At 46.5% G+C, this 24,206-nt stretch overlaps 1 protein-coding gene across 1 annotated transcript in view; it reads left to right on the top strand.

Moving 5' to 3' along the window:
• Positions 1–6,303: 6,303 nt before the first annotated feature.
• The window catches only part of AFF2 (ALF transcription elongation factor 2), a 487,094-nt gene continuing 469,191 nt past the window's right edge, over positions 6,304–24,206 (top strand). The window contains exon 1 of the mRNA XM_060137245.1: positions 6,304–6,393. Coding sequence (XP_059993228.1) covers positions 6,347–6,393 — 47 coding nt within the window. The 5' untranslated portion in view covers positions 6,304–6,346. The remainder of the gene's footprint in view (positions 6,394–24,206) is intronic.

The following is a 24,206-nucleotide window of genomic DNA, read 5'->3' as shown; positions in this document are numbered from 1 at the left end:
AGGCAATGATCAGAAAACCCAAGAGTAGAGACTTTCAGTTGTGATACATGATTGAGATCCAAAGGACAAAGGGGTAGAACCAGAAGTTGTGAAAAAAAAATCACATGTGGATATTCGTGAGATTCATTCCTCGGTTCAGAGAACTGTCCTGATTCAATGTGAAATCAACTCCTGGGATTGCCACCTTCATGGAGACTGGTTGGATAGACCCCGAAAGGGCCTGCTCCATGTCAGATCTTGCACGAGGCTATGATTACAAAGACTCAGGCCCTACCCTCATGAGGCTTACAGGTTCTGGGAGCATTGACATGAAACAAGTAAGTGCGGACATTCTCTGAAGTCAGAAAAGATTGAAATCCTCCTCCCACAAGGATCGTTCTTGATATTGTGGACCATGTGTGGAAACCGCCCCAAGTTCAGAGTCACGCTGGTTCACTCCAAACTCAACGACAGTACCAGGCTGCTTTGCCAGAGGAAGAGCCACAGTAATGGAAGTTGATGCTTCTCAAGGGAGCCCGTGGAATTCCTTCAAACAGTCTTCCTCAGATGAGCTGTAACCTTGATCACGACAGTTTCCTTCTAGAAAGTAACTCAGCCTGACTGCACATCAGGTCAGAAACAAATACTTAATATTTTAAGTCGAAATCTGAGGTATGACAGGATGACACATGTATCACATGCTGTCAGTTTGTTCATTTCATGGAACTGACATTCACAGTGAAACTTTCTTAAATTAATCTTAATTTTTAGACACTATCTACCAGACCCTGCATGACACTGTTTTTACTCCAACTATAAGAATGGAGGATTTCCAGTTCTTTGAAATGAAGCTCAGTACCTGGAGACTCCAAATTAAACTCCTTTAAAAGTAATTCAAGTCGGGCTTCCCTGGTGGCGCAGTGGTTGAGAGTCTGTCTGCCGATGCAGGGGACACGGGTTCGTGCCCCAGTCCGGGAAGATTCCACATGCTGCGGAGCGGCTGGGCCCGTGATCCATGGCCGCTGAGCCTTCGCATCCGGAGCCTGTGCTCCACAACGGGAGAGGCCACAACAGTGAGAGGCCCGCGTACCACAAAAAAAAAAAAAAAAAAGTAATTCAAGTCAAAAATCCCACTTTAGAAAGTCTGAGAATCAGCATTTCTATACAGTCAGGCCTTTCAGAATGATTCCTGGTTTCACACCTTAAGAGATTAGGCCATGAAGTCTTAGTTCTGATTGTGTCCTCTCTGAAAAGATGGCAGCTCTTGTCCCAGTGCCCCTCCAGTAGGCTTCTGAATGGGGGAGATTGGGGAGATGTGAAGGGGGCCCCAACAGAGAGCATGGGAGAAGCCGACAGAGGGAGGAAGGTCAAAGGGGAGAGGTTCCAACTTCTGAAATACTGGGTTGAGCTGAGGCTTGTGTTAGATCAGAGAGGGGCTTTTCCAGGCAAAGCCAGGACAGCAGGCTGGCCGACAGGAATCTTCCACCTTTGCTAAGGTGCCCCAGGAGGTGGAATGGGAGCGAAGCAACCTGACCCTCAGGGACTAGACGGCGGAGCCGCCAGTCTGATAGCGGCAGTTGGCTTTGATTCCAGATCGCCTTTTTTTTTTTACCATGGTAATATTTTATATTTATTTTTAATTTTTTTCATCTTTATTGGAGTACAATTGCTTTACAATGGTGTGTCAGTTTCTGCTTTATAACAAAGTAAATCAGTTATACATATACATATGTTCCCATATCTCTTCCCTCCGGCGTCTCCCTCCCTCCCACGCTCCCTATCCCACCCTCCCTATCCCACCCCTCTAGGTGGTCACAAGGCACCGAGCTGATCTCCCTGTGCTATGCGGCTGCTTCCCACTAGCTATCTACCTTACGTTTGGAAGTGTATATATGTCCATGCCTCTCTCTCAGTTCGTCACAGCTTACCCTTCCCCCTCCCCGTATCCTCAAGTCCATTGTCTAGTAGGTCTGTGTCTTTATTCCCGTCTTACCCCTAGGTTCTTCATGACATTTTTTTCCCCTTAGATTCCATATATATGTGTTAGCATACGGTATTTGTCTTTCTCTTTCTGACTTACTTCACTCTGTATGACAGACTCTGGGTCCATCCACCTCACTACAAATAGCTCAATTTCGTTTCTTTTTATGGCTGAGTAATATTCCATTGTATATATGTGCCACATCTTCTCTATCCATTCATCTGATGATGGACACTTAGGTTGTTTCCATCTCCTGGCTATTGTAAGTAGAGCTGCAATGAACATTTTGGTACATGACTCTTTTTGAATTATGGTTTTCTCAGGGTATATGCCCAGTAGTGGGATTGCTGGGTCATATGGTAGTTCTATTTGTAGTTTTTTAAGGAACCTCCATACTGTTCTCCATAGTGGCTGTATCAATTTACATTCCCACCAACAGTGCAACAGTGTTCCCTTTTCTCCCCACCCCCTCCAGCATTTACTGTTTCTAGATTTTTTGATGATGGCCATTCTGACCGGTGTGAGATGATATCTCATTGTAGTTTTGATTTGCATTTCTCTAATGATTAATGATGTTGAGCATTCTTTCATGTGTTTGTTGGAAGTCTGTATATCTTCTTTGGAGAAATGTCTATTTAGGTCTTCTGCCCATTTTTGGATTGGGTTGTTTGTTTTTTTGTTATTGAGCTGCATGAGCTGCTTGTAAATTTTGGAGATTAATCCTTTGTCAGTTGCTTCATTTGCAAATATTTTCTGCCATTCTGAGGGTTGTCTTTTTGTTTTGTTTATGGTTTCCTTTGCTGTGCAAAAGCTTTGAAGTTTCATTAGGTCCCGTTTGTTCATTTTTGTTTTTATTTCCATTTCTCTGGGAGGTGGGTCAAAAAGGATCTTGCTGTGATTTATGTCATAGAGTGTTCTGCCTATGTTTGCCTCTAAGAGTTTTATAGTGTCTGGCCTTACATTTAGGTCTTTAATCCATTTTGAGCTTATTTTTGTGTATGGTGTTAGGAAGTGTTCTAATTTCATTCTTTTACATGTAGCTGTCCAGTTTTCCCAGCACCACTTATTGAAGAGGCTGTCCTTTCTCCACTGTACATTCCTGCCTCCTTTATCAAAGATAAGGTGTCCATATGTGCGTGGGTTTCTCTCTGGGCTTTCTATCCTGTTCCATTGATCTGTCTTTCTGTTTTTGTGCCAGGACCATACTATCGCCTTTTTACTTCGCGTTGCCATTGCTCTCCCTGCAACCTGCCCTCCCTTCCCTGCCTGTGTGGTGGAGGATGCGTGGCTTCGATGCCTATCTGGGGGTTCACTAAAGAGGCCAGAGCTGGGGATGGCAGGAGGAGAAGGAAGGGAGAAGGTGAAGCTTCTCCGCTGCCCAGGAGCAGATGCTCAGATAGAACAAGTGCTGGGCTTGGGCTGGCCGGCTGGCCTTTGGGACCACCGTGGTCCCTTCAGTGCGGCCTCTCTCAGCTTCATCCGTGTTCCAGGAGGGTGGCTGAGAGTAGGAGCTCCTTCCACCCAGCCCAGCCTCCTGTCTCGGTTTTGATCTCCGGAAGGGAAAGCCCCAGCCCCTCTTTTGAAGCGGCAGCCAGCACCGCTCGTCTCTTCTCTCCTTCCCGCAGGCATTTCTGTTCACAGTGCTGCCTCTTGCTGGCTCCTTCTGCTCTGGCTTGGTCCTCCTGCTGATTGGGAAGAAAGTGCACCAGTGGGGTGATGGGGGGGGTCTGGAACTCTTAAAGGCACAGCTTTCTTTCTATTGGAAATTTATTTACGTAGCACAGATTTTTTTCCTGTCTTCCCCCAATCAATATAATCTGGGGAGAAAAGTGAATCCGATACAAAGTGACCATAATCACCATTTAAATGTTAATTGTAGATGTTCTGGTTTTCCTCTAAAGGTTTTCAAGCAGGTCAAGCACTAGCCCAGGCGACAATCATTATTAGCAATCAAACCCAATTTGAGGATCATTTACTGAGGGAAATTAATGTTGGGGGCCACAGATTTGAGCAGGGCAGTCCCTGCCGCCTCAAGGGCTCAGAGTCTAGGGCTGAAGACTTGGAACTCCACGAGTAAAAAAGGCACAGAGATAATTTGAAGATCCCTGGCACCATTTTTGCCAATAGCTCTTCTGCCCTGGAGTCTTTGACCAGAGGAGTTTACAAATAGACAAGGCAATTTGAAATGTAGTCTTCCCTTGTCTGCCCATTGGTTGATCTGCAGTCAGTTAGCTTAGTATTTGTTAAGAACTTGGCGCTCTGCAAAATAAATAAACAAAGCAAAGCCTCATGGGATGCCACAGCTGCAGAATCTTAGTGTCTTGTTTCTGTATGTTAGTGACATGCTTTTTTTCCCATATAAAGAATATGAAAGAGACCAAACTCTGGGCCCCTTCAAGCTCAGATTCTGAAGCCCTCCACCTCTTGGAGCTGCAGCACCTTCTACTGGGTTCAGCTCTACCTAAATGGGCTTCCCAGATTCTCAGTTCCAATGTCAGTTCCCCCGTTAGGAGAAATGTCAGCTCCTGGGCAAATTACCTGGTCTCAGTGCCTCCCTTTCTTCTGGAAAAACAAAGTAAAGAAAATCTATTTGGGTGATTTTGAGAATATGAGATAATATTAGAGAAGCAGATTCAAACAGAAAGGACAACACCAGAGTAGCAAGAGCCACATGGCACCGCGATCAAGCCTATTTTACAAAATGAGCCTCAGAGAAGAGACTTACTCGCTCAGTCACACAGAGAACCAATGACAGTATCGGACACAGTCAGAACCCAGCTCTGTCAGTGCTCAGTCTACTGCTCTTTCTAAGAGGGTCCTCACCTTAGGCTCTCAACAATGCACCAATACTATTTTGCTTGCACGATGACATGAAGAAGGCAAAGAAGAGGTCGGGGACTCCAGGGTATTCCTGTTCCTGAAGTGTCAGACCCCGGCCCCGCCCCTTCCAACACCGCTTTCTGGCGTCAGAGGCCAGGAAGCCTTTCCCCAAGGGCATTGGCTAAAGGGATCCACCCGATCCTGGACCACCAGTGGAGGCTGAAGGGAGGGAGGAAGCTGCAAGTGGAGAGAGATTCTCCGGCCAGAAGGGAGACAGGCAGCCAGAGGGTGGGATGATAGTGGGACACACTCAGAGGATTTCCCATTTCCCAGAGGAGGAAAGTGCAGAAGCCCTCTGCCCAAGGCACGCGGTGGTTGTGCGGAGAAGGTGGTAGTGCAACCCAGTTGCCCAGCGTCCTAATCCGGAACCCAAGGACCACACAGGGTGGTCCTCGTGCCTACCCTTGCAGCCTACAGAATCCAGGGCCCAGAGCTTGCGGACCTACTAGGTGCGCAACGCGCCCCGCAGCCCGGCAAGGCACTGCGGCATGCCTGACCGGCCCGGGTGCGGACGCTCGGCGCCGCGGGGACGGTGAAGGTGACCGCCTTCTCCTTCCTGGCCCCGAGTGCTCTGCGCTGCGGGGCCGAGGGATGCTCGGGCCCACCAAAGTTTGCTCCAGTACTCGGGGGCCCGAGGAGCGTCCCCGGGCAGGGACTGCGCGCGCCGCAGCGGGGGTCGACCCCCATCCCCGAGGCAGTTTGTGCGCTCTTTTCTGGTTCCGAAGCGTAACTCCCAGTTGTGGGAGGAGGTAGGGCTTCCGAGAGAGGGTCTCCTTCCCGAAGCCTGCCTCCTGGCCCCGCCGGCCACCCTCCCGCATCCCTGCAACTGCCCCTCCGGGCGGGACCCGGGCCCGGCTCCCCAGTTCTGCGGCCGCTCCCACCAGCTGATCTTGACAGAGGGGGGGTCCCGGGCGGCGCGCGCGGGCGGAGCGAGCCCCTGCCAGATCCGGGGATGATAATGTGCCGGCTCCATGTCGCGGCTTCGGGCTGTCCAGGCTCCGCCCCCTGTGAGTGTGTAAGTGTGTGATGCTGCCGCGGCCGCCGCCGCCGCCTGTGCAGCCGCCGCCGCCGCCGCCGCCGCTGCCGCCCCGGCTGCCGCGCCGCGCCGCGCCGCTGCCGCTGCCCCGGCCGCCCCCGCCGCCGCCGCCGCCGCCGCCGCCGCCGCCGCCGCCGCCGCCGGCCCGCAGCCCGCCAGGCGGGCGGCCTCGCCGGCTCGAGCCCGCAGCGGCTGCCGCCGCAGCGTCGGGGCGCTGGGCGCGCGGGCAGCCGCGGACCGAGCGGAGCCGAGCGGGCGGCCAGGCACTTGCCCGCCCGGTGCCGCCGCCGCCGTCGCCGCCCCAGAGCGCAGGACCCGGCACCTCCGGCGCCCGCCGCCGCCGCCGATGCGGCCCGGGCACTTTTAGCCGGGCGGGAGGGCCGGAGAGCAGCGAGCGAGCCGCGCCGAGAGCCGCGCAGACCCGTCGCCAGCAGGGACGGACGCCCGGCCGCCGCAGCCGCCCGGCCGCTATGGATCTATTCGACTTTTTCAGGGACTGGGACTTGGAGCAGCAGTGGTAGGTGTTGATTTTTGCCTTCTCCTTGGCTGCGCGGGTCCCTGGGCCGGGGCTGGGCTTTTCGCCTTTGTTAAGAGGAGCCGGGGTTTGGTGGGGCGCCCGGGACGCCTTCCCACTTGCTCTTGGCCACCTCTGGCCCCGGCCGCCGCGACTCCTCGGTCGGGTGCCCGGGTGGGGGGAGGTGCGGACCGAGGGAGGGATGCAGGTCCCGAGGGCGTCGTTTGACACTCCCAAGTCCAAAGAGTTGCGTCTGGCCCAAATCGGATCCGGTGCTGCCCGGGGGCTGAGGCGCGCGACCTCCGCCGGGATTTTCTCCCCGAACGGCTGGCCGGGTGGCCTTCCCAGCGCACCGGATGCTGCCCGCCCGAAATGCCCCCAACTTTCCAGGTGCCCGACGCCGGCGGCCGGCCGCGGGGGGCAGGCAGCGGCGAGGTGCCACCGGCGGCCCTCCGCTTCCTCGGCGGCCACCGCCCCCGCCGCCACCCCGGTCCCCGCACGGCGCGGCGCGCACACCTTCCCTGCCACCCGCTCGGCCCAAGTTCCCCGCACTCGGGCGCCGAGCGGCGGCTTCGGGGGCCACCGCGCGGGGGACTCCCGGTCCGGGCCGACCGCGGCGTCTGGCTTTCCAGACTGAGGGTTTTTGAAGTTGGCCCCTAAAGTTGGCCGCTCCGACGTCAACGCACATTTAATTAGCGGCCGGGCCCCCGTCCGCCCCCCACTGGGAGGCAGCCGCAGGTTTGTGGGTTTAATGGGCACCCAGCTCGGATTCACAGGTTTAGTCGGCTCTTCCCCAAATACCGTCAGCTTGTCCCCGAGAGGTTTGTGAAAGATGGTGCAGAGGTGACTGGGGAGCCGGAAAGTTGTTAGTCTGCGTGATGCGCGCGCGCGTGTGTATAAATAGATATGCGTATCTATTAACTTTTACAGAAGCTTCACCTCCTGCACCAACGTTATCACTGTTAATTTGTCATAACATTCTAACGTATCGATTTCCCCCCACAGCCTATGGAATTAGACGGGGGGAAGGCGCGGCGGCAGCGACTTCGAATTGCACTCTTGGCTATTGCCTTTTCAAATGTAGTTGGAATAATCTATAGTAGCGACCGACAGTGCGAAATCTTTTGCAATGTTAAAGTACTGGCAGCCGTTGACGATGAATGCTGTGTATTTTTACAAGGATTTCCCTTTGCTGATGTGATATTTTAGGCAATCTCCTTCTTTAGAAAAGGGTCATACTCTTAGCCAATAGCTTCATCATGTCAATCATGACTCCTTTAGTTGCAAATCCAAGATAATCAGAAGTTCAATACATTTTATTTTACAGCGATTCCGGGTAAATCCTTGAAGCCACAAATTACACTGTATCAGTATTAATCTGTAAGGCATTTTTGATACCATGCAGGGTTTTATCAGCTGTGCAGAAAAACAGGTTACAGTTTTTAACAACCATGCTGTTGTTATTTAAAAGTAAAGATCACGGTAAAATTACTACTCAGTTAAATATTACGCTCCTGTGTACAGCCTTTACCCTGCTTTGCTGGTTTATTTTGCACACCACTGATAACCACAGCATTACTATTTGCATACAATTTGCCTAATATATGGTGTGGGTAACATCATTAATTTAACAGACGTTATAAGTGATTTTGTGGGTGTAGTTCAAATGTTAAACATATATACAAGGTATTAGGTTTTTAAAAACATGTTTATTATATTGTTTTAATTTCAGTTTAATCTTAGGCACATGCAGTTGCATATTTAAAGGAGGTGGGCTCTTTTAGTTGTGATTTCTTTTTGTCCCTTTTTGGAAACTATCCCTGACTATGCCACATCAGTTAAGAAACATGCAGACTTGGACACTCCGTGGATATTATGTGAAATACCGATGAATTAGTATAACGCGTCTGCATAAATAAGCTGGCCTTTTCCCTCTGTGCACACGTTCCAGGAAAATTTCTCCTTCTTACTGTTTGATCGTGAGGGGCAAGCTTCCTTGTGCATCTGTGTTTGTAAACATTTGTAATGCGGTTGTGCGCCTGTGTGTTGTACACCCCGACAGAGAAAAGGAACATCAATGTGAATAGTGGATGAACTAAAAAGCTTGCTATTGCCTTGAATGGGAGTGTGTACCTTTCCAAACTCTCTTTGGACATTCAGAGCATGCCAATTACATGTTCATTATATGTTTACTTCCCCTCCTGGGGAGCAAGTAGTTGCTTAGACTGATGGCATCCATTGCTCCCCACCCCTAACTCCCCAGGAGGTCCTAGGAAGAAAAAGGCGCCAGCCAAGTTAAGGATCTCATTTCCATTGGATCTCTTCTCAGCAGTCACTTGTGGAACAGAGAGCTCTGAGCCATCTCTACCGCAACCCTAGATGTCTGACAATAACTGGATCAGGCCAGCTAAAAAACAAACTCATCTTCCAAGACTTAATGAGGAAAGACTTTACAGACACAGGCATCTGTGTCATTTGCAAACACTAGACTACAGTAAGCAAAAAGTGCATGCCCATTTAGAGACATACACATTTGTCAGGAGGAATGCAAATGGAAAGGATGGGGCACGGGTGACTGCAGTGTGGATGTGCCGAGTCTGGGAGTGCTCGGTGCCTAACGGAACAGAGCCCTGGACTTCACACACCGCAAGAATCTCTTAATGGGTCATGCTCTGGAGTCGATTAAAGGGCCAGAGCTCTCGTTCTTCAAGATTCCTGGGTGAATGAGCAATGTTCACCTGTGTCTGAGTTTAATATGAACCATTCTGTGAAAGAAGAGGAAGGCGCAGATGGCTGTGTGCACCAAAGACACCACTTGCTCTTAAAAAAAAGAAAAAAAGGTAAAGGGAAAAAAATCAAATTTTATCGTTGAAATCACTCCGTAGACTTGTCTGTGGTAACCCAGTAAATGAATTCTTGAGGTGTCTGGAGATCACGTGGCTAGATTTGGACTTGTTTACCAGCAAAATCCGAGGGCCTACCAAGTGCACAGCCTTTCCACCCTGCAAGCACCCCTCCCGTATTGATTAGGTGTTGCTTCGTGACAGGCCGAGGTTTTTTGTGGAGATGCTTACTTATCTTCTTTTTATTATTGAAAAAGAAAGAAGGAAAGAAGGGAAGATAGGTACAGCAAAGGGCTCATTCTAAAAAATAAAAAGGGAAAAGGAAACCACTGTGATAGCAAAATCACAATGTTCAAAAGCCTGGTGAAAATTGTAGTTAAGCCATTGTGACAGTGGCCGACTTCTCACAGCGAAGGACGGAGGCCGGCATCCATGGTTTGTAGTTTTTATGTGGTGTCTCACAAGTAGCCTAATTAGAGGCGAGCTTGCAAACGGGCAGTTATACAGGAAGAGACTTAAACTCACTAAACTGTTATATAAATAGAAAGTTCAAAGGTCTGTGTGGGGCCGTCCAGGCTGGGAAGGGGCCATGTGCGGGCCAGGCTTCTCCTCCCCCGGGGCTGCCCCAGCAGCCCCGCTTTCCCCAGTTTCCCTCAGCCATGGGGGGCGGGGACCCTGCTCTCCAGACAAAAGTGAACTGTTTCAGCTCCAGCTGGGCATGGCCCATGCACTGCAGCAGCCCGGCTGCTTCCCCCTGCTCTGCGCACACAGATCTTGGAGGCCTCCTGCGCTGCAATCCTCCGGAAGAGTGGAAGAGGCCTGTTTATGGATGGGAAGGTCGGGGAGAGACAGGGAACGCAACCTTGGTCTACCTGGGGGTGGCAGGAATGTGGAGGGGGCGGGGCGGCGCCTCCAGGTTGCCAGGATTTCTCTTTCTCTACCTCCAGCCATTTATCTTTCCCCCTCCCCCTCTGTTTGTTTTCCACTGCAAGGGAGACAGTCAGTGGTCTTTTTTTTGCTGGTACAATATGCATTCTCCGGCTTGTTTGAGCATTCATTCAGCAAACCACTTGGGCTTGAGTTTCTTAAGGGAGTATATGGGAGGGCGCGACTCAAGGTGGTGAAATTAGCTAGTGACGAGGTCTCCTCCACACCCACTGAAACCCCCAAAGATAAATGCTGTCCCCGTAAATCTTAGAAGGCACGTCTATTGGACAAGGAAGAAAATTATCTCATGTTAGAAATCAGTTTAATGATACATGAATTGTTTTGCTAATGATTCAGTCAAGCATTTAACAACTTTAAAATATACAAATCAAGATTGAAAACGACTGCCTCAAATATGAATCTGTCATTATAGACATAAACGAGATTCCAAACATTTAAGCGTTTTGTAGATGGATAAAAATTATATCGTATTTAAACATGCTCATTATTGTTGAATAGGAATGGTTTTAATGTGCTGAACCTTTATTTCATGCCCATTATTCTTAGCTGAGACTATTTCTTGCATGAAAAATCTGCACATATTTAACAATTTCAGAATCGTAAAAGCCCAATAAAATGGCCATCTCTGGAACAATCTAGAAGCCATAGTCCTATGAGCTTATAGCTCATACCTCAGAAAGGGAAACTACCACATACTTGATTAGCCTGTCATGTAGACAAAACAACTGGTACAGTGACTACATTTTTCACTTTTAATTTTGTCTTTTTCTGATTGCTGTGGGATAAAGAAAGAGATTTTAAAAACTTGTTTACTGATAATGGAAAGAAATGTGTTGCTGATTTAAGAACTCAAGACCACAACCTGGAGAAACCTTTCTGAGGAGTGTGTCATGTGTGTGTGTGTGTGTGTGTGTGTGTGTGTGTGTGTGTGTGTGTGTGTGTTTCACCTGTATCTGTAGTAGGACGCATCCTCGTTGTTGCTACTGTTATTTGGGTGTATACTCTGTGCCCCAAACATGACGGAGTAGCTAGTGCTTTAAATACTCAGTCTCACTTAATCCTTCAGACAACTTTATGAGATGGGACCTATTATGATTTCCATTTTTGGATGAAGAAATGGAGGCAGTAGATACTCAGTGATGCAATTCAGGTTCCAGCCTAGATGGAGCTGATCCCAGAACCTGCACCAGCAACAACTGACATATTGTCTGAGCCTTTCCAACAGGTGGGATCCTTCTCCATACATCATCTCATTCGGTCATTGTGAATCAGAACGTACACGTGTTATTCCCATTTTACAGATGAGCAAACAGCCCTGGAGAGGTTGATTGACTCACCTAAGTTCACACAGCCTGGTTAGTAGTAGGGCTGGGTCAGGAATCCGCATCTCCCAATTTCCAGCTCAAGTGCCTTTCTGCAAAACCTCATTGCCTATTATTTATTGTTCCTGTGTGGGTTCGAGCGTTTAGCTCTCACTGAAACAAACGGATTGGACTGTGTATATGATGCTTGTGTAAAAAAAAGTATCTGTGGAATTACCATGTAATCGACTAGCCATGGAACTCTGCTTTTTTCTTTTAATTGAATAAGGAACAATTTATGTAATGGTACAATCCCTTAGCACTTCTTTCATGGATGCCCCTTTAATGAAAACGTATGAATGGCAAATTACAATATGTGTATTGTAATTTGCCATTCATATATAGTATGTATAATATATATATATAGATGGCAAAACTCAAGTCCTTGAGAACTGTCCATTTAAATTCGAATACCCTAATTTTGAAGATTTGGTACCTGAACTTAAAGAAGACCATGGTATATTGTCTAGTTAATTGGGAGCCTCAAAGCTGGGCATAGGAGCTTGATAACATTTCTTTCCAAAGCTTTATAACTTACCACATCTATCATTTGATTTGATCCTCACAATAACCACGTGGGTTTGTCAGGACTGGTCTTACTGGCTCCGTTTTGTAGACACGAAAACTGAAGTTCAGAGAGGTTAAGTGACTTGCCTAAGTTTTCACAGTGTGTGGATGGTCTCAGGATTTGTGTTTAGTGTTCTTTTCACTGAGTCACTACTGTTGCATTAAGTCGTTTGTGTTTAGATAGCCACACCGCTTTCTAGGCAGTGGCGTACGCCCTCTCGCATCATTCAGCGCAGTGCCTTTCCCATTACAGGTGCTCAAGAAACATGTGTTGATTGATATGAGAGCCCCATCAGCTCCAAGAGGGCTCTATGCAAATGCTTCTGTCTTCCAAAGACAGTTGCTTAGATCCTGGTGGTAATACCTCCCCTCTGCCTGCCTGATAGTGTTTTAATTGTAACTTTTTGAAGGTCTCCTAGCCAGTCTGGTCTCTTGCGCAGAAAGTAACGAGAAAGAAGGATGGTAACCAAGAAAAGCTTAATAGGGAAAGGCAAAACTCGAACCCCTGTTATTTATCAGTGTGCTTAAAAAATAGATTTCTATGAATCCTAAGATATGCTTAGAACTGAGAAAACCAGCTTTGAAGGTAGAGGGGTACAGGACTGGTATTGTGTCTCAATCTGTGCGGAGAACGTTGAAGAAGTATGTGTGACAAAAATCTGAAGAAGAATTGAGTGGTCGGAGGGTTGGGATTCCTCCAGCTTTCCTTGAGTTTCAGCCTTTATGCCTTGTATTTCATAGTGAGAAGCCTGTTTTTCTACTTAACTGTAGCAGATCCACGCCATAAATTATCATGACTGTTAAACAAAGGTCCAGCACTGGGTTCCTCTAATGTAAAACTTTTATGTTGCACTTTAATGAAATTTTATATGCATGTTCAAAGCGAGGCACACTTTATACCATGGAGAGGGCGGTGCTCGCAATTGTTGAATTTATTTTAAAGTAAATCTTTTCGATGACCTTAGCTGCTAACATCCACCTACTTACTGAGCTGAGAGAAATGATCTGAGTGCTTAAATAAAATGGCCTGATTTAAGCAGGGCTGACAATAGCCCTCCAGCTAGAATCTGATTTTGATTATGAATTGCTTAGTTTATGGAATGCTATTCTTCATATACCTGTGCATTTTGCTTCATTTTGAAAAGAAAATCAGCCAGTGATTGAAAGGTATCTTTGATTTGGTTGTTCAAGAGGCTTGTGCTGGTCTAGGAAGGTATAAAGGCCACGCATTGGGAAATAAGCTAAGGAAACAGGTTGTGTTTTCATTACAAAGTTAAAATCACTCATCTGTTTATTTTTTTCAATGTTCATTTTGCTGGAGAAAAGGAAAAGAAGAAACCCATCACTTCCATCCCATAAAGAATGGGGTTTTTTTTTTGCTTAGATTTCCAAATAATAGTTCTTTGCATCCTCGACCGGCTTCAGTGAAAACCAGGTCTCAGTAGCAGATACTGGTGGCCTTGATTAAACCATATTCCTGGAGTCCAGATTTTGTGTTTTGTAGGCCACATATCTCCTGGCAATAGCATTGAAATGGTTTCTTTTTATATAAATAAAAAATAAAACCCTACTCGTCTTGTAGTGGTGCTGCATTGTAACCTGGGCTTTAACAGTCCCTGGGAGAAGTTTCTTAGGAGTCTGATGTCTCCTTGGTCTTTGGGTCTCTAGTGTGATTTGATCAAACCAACCCACCAGAAGGAGCGTGTTATGAGGACACTTTAACCTTCTGACTGTGGCAATATGTACACGACGACCTAACTGTCCAGTGAACAACGAGAAATGCAATCGCAGAGGCTTTATTTCTCCCTCCAGGATGTCAGTCAACTAATTTTTTTTAATAAATTAATATTCCAAAGGGACTGGTGGTTCCACGCCAGGTCGGCACAGCCACAGTAACTAAATTAAATTCCAGCGTGATGGATGTTTCTGGTGGAGTGCCGTGGAATCCTGGAGAGGTCTCATCAATTAGCCATTATTTATTTGCTGGCAAAAGCCTTGGCTCAGGTGTGTAGATATTCATCAGTTCCTCAAACCCAGTGTTTCAAGACTGGAGGGCCCTTCACCATCATCTGGTCCAGCCTCCTCTTCATACAGATGTGGAGACCAAGGCCCAGGATGGGAAAATAGCTTGCCCAAGGACGTACAGTCCATACGTGACAACGCTAGGTCAGGTCCGGAGCTCTCGTGTCCTGGTTCAGTATTTGTCACCCTCTCCAGAACTGTCTGCACTGTGTACCTGCTCTGTGCCCAGCGCTTTGCTCGGCAGTCACTTTTAGGGGGAGATAAAGGAATGTAGAAGATGACCTCTGGCCCCACTGACTTGACAGTGGAATGTAGACCTGGATTGGGGGGAATGGTGTGGCATGGATGTAAGTAAAATAGGAATTTAGGGAGAGAGAGGGAACGTGAGCTAGAGGAGGAGAAGCAGTCCTCCGCAATGCCCAGAGCGAACTGGAAAGCCAGAAATGGGGGCTGTTTAGCAGACCAGGGGCAGCCGACACTTGCTGTTAAACAGTTGCCTTTGGACCCGGAGTTTACTGCTTGAATAGTAGCTCACGTTCATCACATAGTTGCTGAAGTTATGTTTTGCTGTGTGAGTGGAGTGTTCTCATTACCACTGACCACCATTTGCTGGGGAATAGCCACAGAATTCTGGACAATTATTTGACTGTCTGAATTATGTAAATATCGAGGCAAGCATTCTTGAAAGAAATACCAAATGAGAGTTTGTTTTCCTGAATCAGTTGAAACAAATGTTTGTAAGTTGGCACCATTGCTGGCAAAGTAGCGATTTTCGAAAGAAGCGTATATCGCGGCTCTTGAGATGTACCCAGATATATCTGTTCTTTTGTTCTTTCTCCTTTTTAAAAAAAATTATGAGCTCATTTTTGTGGAAGGTGTGTATTGATGTTTTTCCTTTAGTCTTTCTTTTTCCTAAAGCGTAAGTTGATGCCTTCTTACCATCTGATTGGTGTTTACATCTGTGTTTATAATGAATTGTTTCGGCCACCAAATAATTCTTCGTCTGGCTGTCTCATCCTTCGAATCTCAGCTCTGTCTCTGGGAAGCCGCTAGCTACAATCCTCCTATACCTCCTGCGTCCCCAAACTCACATACTCTTGCCCCGTCGGGTTAGACACCCTTCCTCTGAGCTGCCATACTGCCCTGAACAGGCGTCCAATGCACCTGAGTTGTTTTGAGGGAGGAGAACATGTCTTTTATTGGTGTAATCCTAGTGTCTGGCCCGGAGTAATAGCCTAATGCAGCCAGTTCAGAGTGCAGCATCGTCGGCTTGTCCGATTCATTCAGGCGCCATGCTAGGTCTTCAAAATATTACCTCTAGGTGGGAAGCCATAATGAATCACATTAATAATAATGAGTGAAAATAATAATTAGAGCTTACATTTCCTATGTGATGGCTCTGATTTGTGTTATCCGAGTTCCCTATTTTACAGGGCAGGGAAACTGGGACAGAGGGGTTCAGCGACTTGCCCAAGGTCACACGGATAGTATGCTGCAGAGCTGCAGTTAACGCACAGGCTGTGAATACTTAGCTGAGCTGCTAGCCCGTGATGATGCCCTGGGAGAGATGCTAGAATAGTGGCAAGCCCTGTGTGCTTCGGGGCTTGGCAGCGGACTGGGCTGATGAGGCCTTTGGCACTCATCTTTAGTACTTACAAGCCAGCATCGGGTTGGAGTCCATAACCATATATGAGGTGTAACTGCCCTGATATCTACTCCAACAAGAGATGCTCGATTCGCTCCTCTTTGGTGTAAGCACAAGATTTGGTGTTCGGGAGGAAGATGCATTGAACGTGGGCTCAATGAGGGGGGAGTTCTTTGGGGGGCGGCACTATTTACCAGTGCATCTGCAGTGCTTAGAAGAGTGGCACACAGTAGGTGCTCAGTTACTTTTGGTTGACTAAATCAATGGGTTGATATACAGTAACCTGCTTAATGCTTTGTGTGATCAGATTTGTGAAGAGATAGTTCAGAGGTGCAAGAATGAGGTCTAAGAGAAGATCTAAAATCACGACGGTCAGACAGGTAGGTACAGGTAGACGTGTTCAACAGCTAGGCTCCTAGTTTTATAAAGTAAGTCTCTCTGTGCGCACCTGCTTGCTAGGAATCCTGTGGGGAATTCTTTGTTGATGAGCGTAATCTCTCCTAAGCAACCCTAAACTTATCAAATTTGTGATTTTAGATTGTTACGCATAGCGGTTTCTTTTTGCGAGGTGCACCTGCATTTAGTATCTATGACAATGCTGTAAGGGTAATTTTGCAGACTTTTTTTAAAAAACGTGTCTTAAATTGTTACTGTCATCAGAATGGGGCTTTCATGTAGTACAAAGGTGGAGGGGAGAGCATGCCTTCAACGTTTGCTGAATATTCGTCTCCATACTTTGATAGCATTTTTTCCTGTGAGCCTGCTGCCTTGTTCGTGTTTCTTGTTTGTCCTTCCCTCCCTCCCTCCCTCCCTCCCTCCCTCCTTCCTCCCTTCTTTCTTTGTTTTAAAAATAGCTCCTGCTTTGGAGGCTAACCTAGGATTTGGGTTTTCCTAACGTATTTTTAGACCGAACACATATTCTATTTATGCCTCTGGAGGATTCAGATTGCAGTTTCATCTCAAGGATGTGCAGAAAAGTTTCCCTATGTGTTCATTTTGCAGCACTCTGTAAGATGGTTTGAGAGCCAGCGTAAGAGAACTCGTATTTGCCAAGCACTGTGTTCCATGCTTTACACGCACCACCATATTGAACGAGCACCCCAGCAGATAGGTGTTTTTCCCCACTGCCTTCACAGAGTTGGACATCAGCTGTATCAGAGTTGATGGGTAACTTAAAACTTCAAGATGAATTAAAATTAACCTTGGGAAAAAAACTCTCTAAATATTATTTTTTTGTTTTTACAGTACACAGTTAAAGGTCATGAGATGCAGGTCAAGGAAGACAGAAAGATAAAAGGTGTTGAAGAAATCTAGGACATTTTAGTGGAGGTAAAGCGCCCAGTTCGCTAAACTAACCAGGCATTAAGTACATATTTGGAGGAGGAACTGTAGATACTTACGGGTTTTTAATAAATTAGGTCTCATAATCAGAAATGAAACATATCCAAGTATTAAAGATCCAGGAGGAATGCAAGAGCCATGATGATCTTTTTTAAAAAGTTAACTACTAAATATTAACCATATCCCTTTTGCTACAATTAGACATTTTGGCCAATTCGTTTGTTTTGCAGTTCTGTAACAGTTTAAACTTTAAACAGTTCACATGTATTCAGACCGCGAGTGATAAAAGTTCCTATCAAGAATGATGAAGATGATTATGGTTGGATTCTGTTAGCATTTTACCCTGAAATGACAATGAAATGCCAATGCACGCTCTAATGCCATTGAAAAATGACACCAGTGGCAGACTTCTACCACAGGCTTTTGTAAACCATCACAGTTACTCATATATTTTGAACAAAAAAATGGAAATTTGATGAACCTATTTCAAGAGGCTTGAAAAGTTAAAGTGAATTCTAACTGTAGATTAGTAGCAAATGATGACAGCAGAGCCAGTATTACCTCGGTTGATTAATTTATAAGGATACTGGTCAATGATTTTAACCAACAGCTATGCATAGTAAAATCCTAATGGGATCTGTCTGTTAAAATTACATAAAGTAGGGCATTTGATTTATTTCATAGTTTCTCAAAGCTCAATTTTAACTTCATACAAATAATGCATTAGTCACCCGGGATAAATGACACATTGAATAAAGTTGTGATTTTGTCTGCTTCACCTAATCTGATTTAGCACAGGATTACATCTGGCTTGCCTCTGGGTTTCTGGGGTGTGTAAAGAATGCCTTCTGGTTTGGGTGTAGCATTAAGAACTGCCATAGCTACAGCTAGGCAGCAAAACGGTTTATAGACATTGCCCCTCTTAATACACGATTAGCTGAAAGATGGGGTTGGTAACGAATTTGAGATTGGTTAAGTATTCAAGCCTGTAATATGTATTATGAAAAGTAAATTTAGCAAAATAGCACTGAAATCACTAAAATTCACTCTACCAAGTTAAAATGTGGGAGGACACCAAACTTTGCCTAGGTGCCTAACTGTAGCCCACCATTTCCAATGCCCTTGACCCTGGGGTTGGGGAGTCTTTTCCTTGGGCTGTAAATGCTACCGTGACTGCTCCAGGCAAGTACCTGCCTCTGAGTCTTACAGTGTCACCCATCCGGTTTCAGTGCCAAGTCTTGACTACCTTGTACACTCTGATCACCATTGTTGCCATCTTTCTTTGGGTTCCTTGCCTCAATGGAAGATGGAAAGGTGAGTTTGTCCAGCAGAGAACCTTCGAAATCTGGTCGGCCTGCAATTGCATACCAAAATTGGAAGAAGGGGGGAGATTTTAAATTCATGGCTGGCTGGAAATACGTAGGCTTATATTTTTAAGATTTAAAAAACATGATTAGTAGAAAGTCCATAGAACTTCATGGACGTCAGATAACTCTTAAAAACGAAGGCAAATGATGAAGTATGGGGTAAGTTTCCTGAAATTGAACATAATCATAAAAATTCAAGGAAAAGCAATATATTCTGCAAAATTTATGAGTTTTTTGGTGGGGAGAGTTTGCAGAGCTTGACAACCCCCAGTGCATCTGGCCTGGCAAATTCCTGTTTGTAATGAGAACCTTATGGGGTGCTGGGCCTCGGTTTTCTTAGGCAGGCCCGCTCCCCAGGGGTATCATAAATGATATGCGAGTCAGAAACTTCATGGCTCATGGCATTTCTCAGAGATGTTTTAGTTAAGCGGCCTCACCCAGCTACAGGGGCAGAAGTTGGGAAACGAGTCCCCTCATAAATCTTCGTTGAGCTTTAATTAATTAATTATTTTTTTTTGCTGTCGTTCGTAGGAATTAGAAAGGGGGAAAGTAACTGAATGAATGTGCCTATATGACTCCACAGAAAGGGTCCAGGGTCTTGGGTTCGTGTGACACACATTCATTTAACAGCAACAACGACACTAGCAGAAAACCGCAGGGGTGTAAATACTGGTAAGGAAAAGTTGAAGCTACAGAGCCAGAAACGGAAGCAAAAGGTGCAATGCCAGCGTTAGGGCTACTTTTGCAGTTTTCTTGTGTCTCCTCTTTCCTTCTCTTTCCTTTTATTCCCCACGGGCTGGGGAAGTTTGGAATCCATCACGGTCTCACTTGGGAACGTGGGCCTCACCTTGTGGGCTGTGCGGGGTGGTGTGGCTGCTAGGTCATGAAATGGGGAAGTTCTGATGCTACTTTTTTCTGAAAAGGAGTTCCAGCTATTTTAGTGGTGGTGTTCGGGGGCGGGACAACCCCACGTTGAATGGGCTTGTGTAATGTGGATCCTTGAACTCACTTCGCCTCTCCTGTGACTTCGGGCTCCTCTGTCAGTGTGCCCGGAGCCCAGCCAGACCTCAGCAGCTGTGAGGAAGAAGCCTGACGCTACTTCCAACTCCGCAGCGCTCCGCGCTCTGTCACCACCCCCCCCATCTCTGTCTTTGGGTTCCTGACATTTATTCCTGTAAACGGCACAGTAGTTGCAGTTTTATTCACTTCCTTGGGTAGGTCTAATGCATTGACAACAGGACTGCCCCTCGCATGAGCATCACTGACCTCTTCAGTCCTCCTTTTAATCATACCTGTTACATGTGATAAATTTTCGGACTTGTTTACCCTTTCTTAGTGAGCTGGGATACTTACGGCAGTGTTTCGAAAGGGGAAAAACAACACTGCTTTCTGGGAGCCGTTTAACTAATTTCTCCTAAAGACTGCTTGTGCATTTTATGAGAGCAATGTTTAAAAGGTTGTAGTGAATGAAGCAGCCTACACTGGAAAAAAAGAAAACATATTCTGGGGACAGAAGCCTTTAATATCTTGCAAGCTGTTTCATTGAATTCCAAGTTTCTGGTCCCAAACTGTTGCGGCGTCTTGAATTTAAACTGTCAAGTTATTAGACCTTCATGTTGAACAGAATGGAAAGACATTGGAAATCCTAGCCGTTTTGCTTTGGCGAATTAAGCCGCACTTGTTTACGTGGCCGGCGTTTAATAATAAGGCTGAATTTTCATAAATAGACAATGGGTAAGGAGGCCTTCCTAGAGTCAGTACAGATACTCTGTACCTACCCCTCTGGAACTATTAAGAGGAGAATTAAGGCTCTCTGTGAGCTACAGTCTTTTTTTCCCATAACAATAATCTCCCGTTTAAAACCTGAACTTTAAGAATCAGAAAAGCTATAAAAATCGAAGGAGAAATAGGAGCAATTTTCATGAATCCACGTGAACTCCTTAGAGTAGTTCTCACGAAGGTGGAGGGGAGAAGGAGAGGTGCTGGCTGCTTCTCCGGAGCGCCTCCTCCCAGGTACGCGTCCCGGCGCTTGTGGAGAGCCTTAGAGCTTCAGACCTTAACGGGGATCGGAGCTATGCCAGCTCCTTGGTCATCGCCTTCCCTCACTCTCCCTAGCAGTGCTTACCCAGCTTCTGCTGGTCCAAAAGCAAAAAACAAAACCAAAACCAAAATGGGAGGAGGATAAAACTCCCTCTCACGGCAGCCAGTTCCTTCCTATCTGGGCAGTTCTGCTGCACATTCCATCATCTGTGAGAAAGGGCCACACAGAGGAAGTATAATGTCTTCTGCTCTCGTCAGCCCTCCCCGGCTCTGAGGGCAGCCCTGCCGTGTTCACTGTGTTCTCATTTCTCAGGGCAGGACGTCCCAGCACTGGGATAATGGCCTGCAGAGACTCACGGAGACCCTGTCTAGATACGCGTGTGGGAGGTGGCCAGGCCTGGAAGGCTCGAGCTCTATTTTTAGGGTAGATGGAACCAAGCGAGGCCTCGCCGCCTGGTCCACACACCCTTTTTCAGAAGTTTGGTGCAAGAGCAGATCCTTACCAGCCTTTGCCCAGGGAAACCTCCCTCTGGGTATCTTTCCCTTTAATTGCCACAATATGGGAACCCCAGAGGATCGAAAGGCTAACAGGAGCTTTTCCAGAAGGAATGAGATCACTAATGTTGAACCCCGGTGCCTCCTGGGAAACTGCATCTCTCTCCCTGTGGCCGTGTTGGCCTACACTTGGGAGATTGCCATTTTGATGATGCGGGAATTAAGGCCTAAGAGAGGTTGTTAAGTCACTTGCTCAAATCACACAGGTAGGTAGCGTAGGTAGCAGCAGAGCTGGGGTTCGAACCCTGGCGCCGTAGCACTGCCCTGTAATACAGCTCCTCAGAGGCAAGGCTTGAGCTGTTGCTCCACGCTGGCCACCTCTGCACAAACTACTACTCAGATGGCGTGAAAAGCCCCTCTTCCTCTGGCTGTGACCACGGCTTCCTCTTGCAAGATGGAGATTGGACCCGAATAGCATGCCACTCTGACACAAAATCCTGGAGTGGTCCCACTCTCCTTGCAACGCGTACGAAAGCCATCTTTGTGATGGGTGAAATTCTAAGTGTTGTGTCTGCCTCCTGAAGAGGAGAACGGGCATTCATCCGTTCCTTCATTCATCACATATGTGGTAGGTGTCTACATGGGCCAGGCACTGGGGATCTCATGGTGGCCATTGCATACATGGCCACTGGAGCTGGATCATTAAATGCTTAAAGTAGGATGAGAGTTGGGCAGAGGTCCTTCCAGTCACAGGGACTGTGGCCCTCTTTAAGATGACAGAAACAGATACTCCTTGCCCACCCTTGAGGACCACTGCCCTGTTGATTCCTTCGGGAGATTTATGGGAAGGAGGTCGACACGACAAAGAGGATTGGCCGGAGCCACAGCAAACCATTTCCAAAGACACTATTCTGAAAGGGCTTGAGTCATCAATCATAGGTGAAACGCATGGCACAGGGCATCTGGCTTTCTTTGTGGCTGCCAGGAAGCTAGACTGACCCAGCACTGCCTTGAATAATTTCTTCAGTGTCTAGTACTCATTATTTCCACCTGCTGTGCGAGAGGGATCTTAAGTCAAAATATAGCCCCTGTGACATTGCACCGTGCTGTTGATTACTGCAACCTTTCCGTCAGTATTCAGCAAACCACTTCCTGTACTGTACTATTGACGAGTTATTGTAAACCCCTGAATTCAGCTGTACGGTATGAAGTCTTTTTGCTAAAGGGACTCTAAACTGGTAAAGAATGTTTTCACACATCTTTGTCGTAGGGCATGCCCGTAGCTCTTCATAGGCATCCTAAGATGAAGAGTTTCTTGCTACCAAATGCTTTTTAGAAATATTTAGTTTAGATTCCAGACTAGAGACTCATCTTGACTTGGGCAAATAGTCTATTAAAGAGACTTTAGATTCCATTTTGTCCTGGGCGAGTCTTGGCCCTGGAGTATGGTTTTTGCTAATAAGACCAAACAGAGCCAGCTGTGTTCTTCCAGAGAGCCACCTTGAGTATCAGCATGGGTGACAGATGACAGCCTTTGCTTCAAGAAGTTGATTGTACGTAATTGGGCAGTGGTCTGTTGTATTTTCAGTGCTTTGTCGGCGTGGCCCGTTCATCCTACAAGAGGAGTTAATACATGACTGCCCTGAGCAATGACCCCACATATGACTGAGCTTTGATGGGGAGGGGAAGGGGTGGCCTGTGGTGTTGGGTCACTTTCCACTTGAGTGGATGTTACCTCGTGGAGTTTTAGGTAGAGGAGTATGTATGTCTGGCGTTTAAGCTAAGACTGTATGACCCTTATCAGGAATGTTGTAGAGGGGATTCCAGCATTAGATAAAGGTGGAACTAGATGACCTTTGAGGTTGTTTCAACTGCTGAGTTTTTATGACACTTTAAAATTCCTCAGGAGAAAACCTGCAGTAGAGGGCATTGGCTGTGAATCTCAAGCTTGCAATTGTTGGAAAATAAGGCTCAAGTCAAATCACATTAAATTCACTTTAAATTTTAAAAGTATAGAGCTCACAATGTTTTGCCTGACTTTTGGGGCGTGGGGTGTGAAGGGGAGATCAGGAAGATTACTGCCACATAAAATGCAAAAAACAATGAAAACAGCATCAACAGTCCAAATTTTTAAAAAAATTTGTTTTAATTAAAAGGATTGGAAATCACTGACATATATAGGCTTTTAAAATTTTTCTTGGCCGATTTGCGAGCTCGACACGCGGAGCCTATTGGCGTTTTAACGGAACCTTATCTAAATAGAGGCTGTGCAGCCAGTGTCTTCGTGTGCGGGGACCTGACTCCCTTTGGCTATTGACGGGCTTGTTACAGAATGCGGTTGACTATTCTCCAGGTCAGGAGTGAGGTGTCAGCATCTCTCACAATGGAGAATGGATATTTACCTCCCTCTTCTCCACTCCCTTTCTGTGTGCTTCTGAAATAAAACCTAAGCATCTTTTTCATCTTTGTTCGTAACATCATGGACTAAATATTGCAGTCTTTAAACACATCTTTAGGTGAAATCACTCATAGCAATTTCTGGTTCAGTTCGGCTGGTAGTGAATGTCTGTCCTCCACTCATGTAGACGGAATAATACAAAGTGGAAGAAACTACAAATTCTTTTTAAAAATGGGAAAAAGAGAGCCTGAAAATTCAAAGAGGAATTTGAACCGTTCCTCGTGTCCATGGGCACATACTCCGCGTGTGGCAGTAAAATGGGCCATTCAAGACCTGAGGAAATAAGTTAATGATGATGTTTACCTGTGTGGGTATATACGTAGGTACTTATGTCCGCATGTATAGATACACATATCGGTACACCACATACATGCAAGCGTACATAAGCTAGCTGTAGATTCTAGGCTTTCGTGAAACTTGAACTCTTAAGATGTGTGCTCCTGATACCCTATCCCACCACCCTCTGTTCGCCTTTTTGTCTGGTTGAGGGCTGTTTTGTCTAAACAAATTATGCCATTATTTTATTTTAAACACTCTTTTTTTTTTAAAGAAGAAAATAATCAATGCCAGATGCCCTGAACACTTGTGCATTGAAAGGAAAAAAAATCATATAAAACAAGCTTACATCTGAGATGCTTCAAAGAGGGAACTTTAACTCTCCAACATTTTTCAAACTTATAAAATCCATTAGCGTCCAGGATGCATTCTGGGCCTGCTGCCTGTCTAGAA

Source organism: Lagenorhynchus albirostris, chromosome X (genome assembly GCF_949774975.1).
Source record: "Lagenorhynchus albirostris chromosome X, mLagAlb1.1, whole genome shotgun sequence".
Lineage (NCBI taxonomy): Eukaryota > Metazoa > Chordata > Mammalia > Artiodactyla > Delphinidae > Lagenorhynchus > Lagenorhynchus albirostris.
This window is presented reverse-complemented; position numbering and strand designations above follow the sequence as displayed.